Source organism: Salvelinus namaycush, unplaced genomic scaffold (assembly GCF_016432855.1).
Source record: "Salvelinus namaycush isolate Seneca unplaced genomic scaffold, SaNama_1.0 Scaffold698, whole genome shotgun sequence".
NCBI lineage: Eukaryota > Metazoa > Chordata > Actinopteri > Salmoniformes > Salmonidae > Salvelinus > Salvelinus namaycush.
Window position 1 is genome coordinate 124,697 of NW_024061417.1, and position 7,373 is coordinate 132,069.

Genomic DNA, 7,373 nt, shown 5'->3' on the forward strand with positions numbered 1-7,373 from the left:
CATACTTAGGTAGCCCTGTCTATTGTTGTCTCTGATTGGGAACCATACTTAGGGAGCCCTGTCTATCGTTGTCTCTGATTGAGAACCATACTTAGGGAGCCCTGTCTATCATTGTCTCTGATTGAGAACCATACTTAGGGAGCCCTGTCTATCGTTGTCTCTGATTGGGAACCATACTTAGGTAGCCCTTTCTATCGTTGTCTCTGATTGGGAACCATACTTAGGTAGCCCTTTCTATCGTTGTCTCTGATTGGGAACCATACTTAGGTAGCCCTTTCTATCGTTGTCTCTGATTGGGAACCATACTTAGGTAGCCCTTTCTATCGTTGTCTCTGATTGGGAACCATACTTAGGGAGCCCTGTCTATCGTTGTCTCTGATTGAGAACCATACTTAGGTAGCCCTTTCTATCGTTGTCTCTGATTGGGAACCATACTTAGGGAGCCCTGTCTATCGTTGTCTCTGATTGGGAACCATACTTAGGTAGCCCTGTCTATCGTTGTGTCTGATTGGGAACCATACTTAGGGAGCCCTGTCTATCGTTGTCTCTGATTGAGAACCATACTTAGGTAGCCCTGTCTATCGTTGTCTCTGATTGAGAACCATACTTAGGTAGCCCTGTCTATCGTTGTCTCTGATTGGGAACCATACTTAGGGAGCCCTTTCTATCGTTGTCTCTGATTGGGAACCATACTTAGGTAGCCCTGTCTATCGTTGTCTCTGATTGAGAACCATACTTAGGGAGCCCTGTCTATCGTTGTCTCTGATTGGGAACCATACTTAGGGAGCCCTGTCTATCGTTGTCTCTGATTGGGAACCATACTTAGGGAGCCCTGTCTATCGTTGTCTCTGATTGAGAACCATACTTAGGCAGCCCTGTCTATCGTTGTCTCTGATTGGGAACCATACTTAGGCAGCCCTGTCTATCGTTGTCTCTGATTGGCTACTTAGGGAGCCCTTTCTCCACCTGCCATTGTGGGAAGTTGTCTTTGTTTAGGGCACATAGCCTTTGAGCTTCACAGTTTGTTTTTTGTAGTTTTAATTGTTTTGTTGGGCGTCATTTTTATTTAATAAAGAAAATGCACGCTAACGACGCTGCACCTTGGTCCTCTCCTTTCAACAGCCGTGATAGAGTGTCAACCCCTCATTCTGGCCAAGGAATCTGTATGACAGAAGTTAACCGGCCATTACAGTTGTCCACACACTCCCCTCTCGCTGTTGCGGGTGAACTGGAGCTTCCCACAGGTGTGTTTTGCACGACTAGGGCAATGGACACTTTTCACAGATGCAGGCAATATGAAAGCTTTATGAGTTTCCGTTAACTTTGGTGAGAGAGTTCTGGGCCAGTGACCATCCGACCGGACTCTCACCTTGCACTGTTACTGCCTGAAGCTGGAGGTCCCCCTAGCCTGAAGAGAGTTCTGGGCCAGTGACCATCCGACCGGACTCTCACATTGTCCTGTTACTGCCTGAAACTGAAGAGAGTTCTGGGCCAGTGACCATCCGACCGGACTCTCACATTGTCCTGTTACTGCCTGAAGCTGAAGAGAGTTCTGGGCCAGTGACCATCCGACCGGACTCTCACATTGTCCTGTTACTGCCTGAAGCTGAAGAGAGTTCTGGGCTAGTGACCATCCGACCGGACTCTCATATTGCATGTTGGACACTGTTACTGCAGCATCTCGGCTGGCAATTTGCTGGATCTCAGGGTGGTTCACCTGGCTCTTCACCAGTTCCAGCCCTACCTGGATCTCAGGGTGGTTCACCTGGCTCTTCACCAGTTCCAGCCCTACCTGGATCTCAGGGTGGTTCACCTGGCTCTTCACCAGTTCCATCCCTACCTGGATCTCAGGGTGGTTCACCTGGCTCTTCACCAGTTCCAGCCCTACCTGGATCTCAGGGTGGTTCACCTGGCTCTTCACCAGTTCCAGCCCTACCTGGATCTCAGGGTGGTTCAACTGGCTCTTCACCAGTTCCAGCCCTACCTGGATCTCAGGGTGGTTCATCTGGCTCTTCACCAGTTCCAGCCCTACCTGGATCTCAGGGTGGTTCACCTGGCTCTTCACCAGTTCCAGCCCTACCTGGATCTCAGGGTGGTTCACCTGGCTCTTCACCAGTTCCAGCCCTACCTGGTAGGACAGCATTTCCTGCCCCTGAGGCCCGACCTCCTCTTCAGGCTAGGGGGACACTGTGGCATCCGGACCCGCACCGCCTCCAGCTTCAGGCTTGGCCTCTGAAGGCGTTAGTGGACCAGTCTAGGCCTTCAGGACAATGTGGTGAACACGTTGTGGAGCGCCATGGTTTCTTCCACCATCACTGCTTGATGCAGGCCAAGCGGCCTCCACATTGAGAGTGTATTTAGACGCTATCTAGGCATGTCATGAGGAAGGCCAACAGGGACCCATTTGTGGCTGCCCATTGCTCTCCAAATTATGAAGGGAGCTCGATGTCTGTGTCCAGCAATGGCACGATGCCAAACTGGATGGTTAACGTGGTGCTGTCAGCGATTGCTAAGCCACCCTCGAGCCCCTAGAGTCGATGACTTTGGAGCACCTATCCATGAAGGTGGCATTCCTGTTGGCTAATACCTCCACTAAGAGGGTGAGTGAACTGCATGCCTTTTCAGTGAGCACTGAATGTTTTTCAGAATGGGTCCAGACAAGAGGAGCGTCACACTCCGTCTTAACCCCTCATTCTTGCTGAAGGTCCTGTTTGACAGATGTGAACCAGCCTTTACATTTGTCTGCACATGCTCCTCCCACGGCTGCGGGTGAGCTGGGTGTTTGTTTCCCGAAGTGTGCCTTGGTCACTTACATTACACAGACACAGGCAATAAGACAGACTGTTTGGCTATTCGTTTGCTATGATGAGAGAGTTCTGGGCCAGAGCCTATCGATACAAAGACTCTCACACTGGATTGTGGACACTATTACTATAGCATATCGGCAGGCCAGCCGGCCTCTACCTTCCTAGTGGTGCCTTCTACTAGAGTAGCTACATCGTGGGCCTCTGAACTCTGACCTCTGCTGTAGTTGTGCATTCTACTAGAGGAGTAGCTACATCGTGGGCCTCTGACCTCTGACCTCTGCTGTAGTGGTGCATTCTACTAGAGGAGTAGCTACATCGTGGGCCTCTGACCTCTGACCTCTGTTGTAGTGGTGTATTCTACTAGAGGAGTAGCTACATCGTGGGCCTCTGACCTCTGCTGTAGTGGTGTATTCTACTAGAGGAGTAGCTACATCGTGGGCCTCTGACCTCTGACCTCTACTGTAGTGGTGTATTCTACTAGAGGAGTAGCTACATCGTGGTCACTGCTCCGAGAAGTTCCCCTCAATGACATTTGCGCCTCGGCCAGTTGGGCATCCCCTGAGTGGGGAACATATCAACTATGACTGCCTTGAGCTCAGTCCTATGGGACTTTACTCTATGTCTGGCACTTACCTAGTTCACTGATTCATCTGGTATTGTGATACCATATTGGAGTGATCCAATATACTGCCACATGACACATGTTACCTATGTAACCACGTTTAAGTGAGCTGTTGGATTACTCCAATCCTTTTTGTTGGTGATCTACAGCGCCTTGAAAAGGACACAAGGTGGAAGTAGTGCGCGGCAGCTATTTAAGGTGGTCAGTCGCAGCACTACCCGGTACACGGTACTAATCTGAAATTCTTACTCAGAATGTATCCTGCCACCTGGAAGGATACCATATGGGTGTGATCCAATAGCTCACATAATCGTGGTTACATATGTAACCTGCGATGTTCACTGAATTGCTAGAGCTAGTTGGTCAAAGATACCTAGCATCAATGCTAGCTTTGTTAACGCCGGCTGCGTGATGAGGCAGTTTCCTGTTTAGGTTAGAGGTCACGTCGAAGAACATTTCAAATATAACAGATTTTAAGCGATCTACATTCTTCCATACTAAACAGATTGCTCTCTCAGGTGTTCTTGGTAGATCCCCTGTGAAAGAACAGGAGAATGCAGAACACAAGTGCACATTTTGGAACACAGCCAATGTTGTTAACACGTTGTAACTTCTGATGATGTCATCAGGTAGAACTTTTTAACATTATATTTGTTTCTACAACTTGTAGAAATGTGCCGTTTTCACATATAGACACTGTGCTGTCAATAATGAAAATGAGGAAAAGAGATTTTCCTTTTAATTAATGAATTACTTATTTCATTGGAGTTTCCTCTTTCTAAGTCTGCTGTTGTTGTGTCGTGATGATGCAGACTTCTACCAGTGTTTCTATGGTAATACTGACACCTACTGGTTCATCATTGTCTTGACTGATCCCAAAGAGAAAGAACTAAGCTATTGCAATAGTTCACTACATGGCCAGTACATTATTCATACATTAATACATTTATACATATATTTATCATTTATATTTTATTAACACTATTAAATTACTGCACATACAAAGCATTTAAGAGTAATAGTACACTACATGCACAGTACATTAATACATTGATAAGACATTTATCATCTTTAATAACACTATTAAATTACTGCACAAACAAAGCATTTTAGACCAATAGGATGAAATAATATTATAGCTGCAGATACACTTTCTGGCCTCACGCCTTAGTTAAAGGTTCAACAATGAATTTGTGTTGGTTCAAATAGAAATATTTCACTAGTCATTCTAGCCATACGAGAAATATAAGAATATCCTTAAAAGATCATTATTTATAACTGGATGTATGTAAGATATTAAATATGAAATGGCTTGGTTTAGGACATAAATGATGTATAGGTGAGATAGGTTTATGAACTTCACATAAATCATTTAGATAACTGAATTCATTGTTTTTTTAGGATACAGGAATCATGACAGGGATTCATGAAGTTCATACTTCATTTTGGGACCCTGAAAGTCGAAAACAAATACACTGTTAGTTATTTAGTTACTTAGTTACTTAGTTACCTGAGTGTCCATCACTGACATCAACATAATTTGTTTGATTGACATCTATTAAATTATTGGTTTTGATTGATAACTTATGAAGTCGTACTCACAGGTGATTGGTCCGATGGTGAGGGGTTCGAGGGGGACAGAGGGGGTGACAGAGCGGTATTTCCTTTTGGCGCACACCTGAGGAGAGAGACGAGAAGTAGTCAGAGGAACCAGATACTGAAACAGAGAGACGAGAAGGAGTCAGAGAGACCAGACACTGAGACAGAGAGACGAAGAGCCAGAGAGACCAGACACTGAAACAGATAGACGAGAAGGAGACAGAGAGACACTGAGACAGAGAGACCAGACACTGAGACAGGGGGACACTGAGACAGAGAGACCAGACACTGAAACAGGGGCACACTGAGACAGATAGATGAGAAGGAGTCAGAGAGACCAGACACTGAGACAGAGAGACCAGGGCCTGTATCCACGAAGCCTCTCAGAGTAGTAGTGCTGATCTAGGATCAATTTCACCGTTTAGGTCACCCATCCCAAGTGAATAAGAATATATTGACAGATTGGGACCTGATCCTAGATCAGCACTCCTACTCTGAGATGCTTTGTGGATACGAGTCCAGAAAGCCTCAGGAGAGTCGGAGAGACTACACACAAAATGAGTGAGACCAGAGAGAGACCACAGACTGAGTGACACCAGAGAGAGACCACAGACTGAGTGAGACCAGAGCGAGACAACAAACTGAGTGAGACCAGAGAGAGACCACAAACTGAGTGAGACCAGAGAGAGTCCACAGACTGAGAGAGACCAGAGAGAGACCACAGACTGAGTGACACCAGAGAGAGACCACAGACTGAGTGAGACCAGAGCGAGACAACAAACTGAGTGAGACCAGAGAGAGACCACATACTGAGTGAGACCAGAGAGAGAGACCACAGACTGAGTGAGACCAGAGAGAGACCATAGACTGAGTGAGACCAGAGAGAGACCACAGACTGAGTGAGACCAGAGAGAGACCACAGACTGAGTGAGACCAGAGAGAGACCACAGACTGAGTGAGACCAGAGAGAGACCACAGACTGAGTGAGACCAGAGAGAGACCACAGACTGAGTGAGACCAGAGAGAGACCATAGACTGAGCAGATGAGCCAGCGGGAAAGATGCAGGACTCACTGGAGTGCAGGAGGAGCTCCTCTGGTCACAAAGGCTGAGTCTGCAGTGTAGGAAGACATCCCGGTAGTCCCCCTGGTACAGGAACAGCAGAGCAGAGAAGCGAGCCCTGAGAGACGAGCCGCTCTCCTCCACCCTCACCTGACGGAATTCAGTCGGACATCTAAGAAACAGGGAGGGTCAGGGTTTAGGTTAGATAACGCAACAAAAAATACGCAAAAATTAGGGTTCGGTTTCTCAGACACAGATTAAGCCTGGTCCTGGAGTAAAAAGCATCTCAATGGAGAAGCTCCATGTAAAGGTTGTTAGTCCAGGACCAGACATAATCTGTGTCTGGGAAAACCTCCATGTGTTCCTTGAGTATAAACCAAGACACACATACTTGTTCTGAATGATGTAGTATCGCATGATGTCTTTAGGGTCGGGGGATTGCGTGGCATAGCAGTCCTCCAGAACGACCACGAAACGCTCCGTCTCGGACTCCTCTACGGACACACCCACGTGCAGCACGGAACCCACCGGCAAGGTGACTCGGCCCGCTGGGTAAGCCTTTGTGAAGTTGTGGCTGTGGTACAGAGTCATGTTGGAGCCCACTTTGGAGCCCTTACCGACTTGGACATCCTTCAGCCTGTCAAATGGGAAAATAGGAGATTTGGTTTTGTTAGATTACAAATAAACAGAGTACAAAACTCACGGACGCTTAGTAAAGCTCAAACCAAGTTTATTCACTGGGTCTTACAGCAGCATAAGACATGTTTCCACCAGTGATAGTAAATATAGACCCCAATGTGGGTGGAGCATCCTCCTTCCCTCTAAACATGACATGTTTATTGCTAGCCAGGAAGTTAAGTGATGCGGGCAATAAACTGTTCCTTCTCCCTTAATGTGACCTCAACCCCATTCCTCACTAACCCACATCTCTCCACCCTTATCAGTGACTGCAACCTTAATTGCCTCCATCATATACATTCCTCCTTCAGATACCCATTAACTTCTGGTGTAAAAACCAGACTATGGTGCTCCATTTTTCAAGTTTAGGAGTCAGAACCCATCAGTTAATAAGAGATGTAGTCAGAGATGGACAAACAAAGTGCCTTGGTTGCGAGAAAGGCACTTTACAGGCTAAATGAAATGAATTGTTATTATCATTATTTATAATAATTATAATAATAAATACACATTCTTTTTGAAGCACTCTTCAAGACACCCAAAGTCACTTTAGATAGGCAAGATAAGAAATGATGATTATTATTATTATTTTTGCTTTGTTATTAT

The 7,373-nt window shown here is 46.3% G+C and overlaps 1 protein-coding gene across 1 annotated transcript; it reads right to left on the reverse strand.

Annotated features, from left to right (window-relative positions):
- Nucleotides 1-4,862: 4,862 nt before the first annotated feature.
- Nucleotides 4,863-6,726, reverse strand: LOC120042478 (pancreatic secretory granule membrane major glycoprotein GP2-like; the record flags this gene model as incomplete). Its single annotated transcript, XM_038987310.1, has 4 exons — nt 4,863-4,882; nt 5,032-5,107; nt 6,102-6,261; nt 6,481-6,726. Coding segments are annotated over 4 exons (502 nt in total), but the record flags the coding sequence as incomplete, so codon positions are not given.
- Between the last annotated feature and the right edge of the window lie 647 nt (nt 6,727-7,373).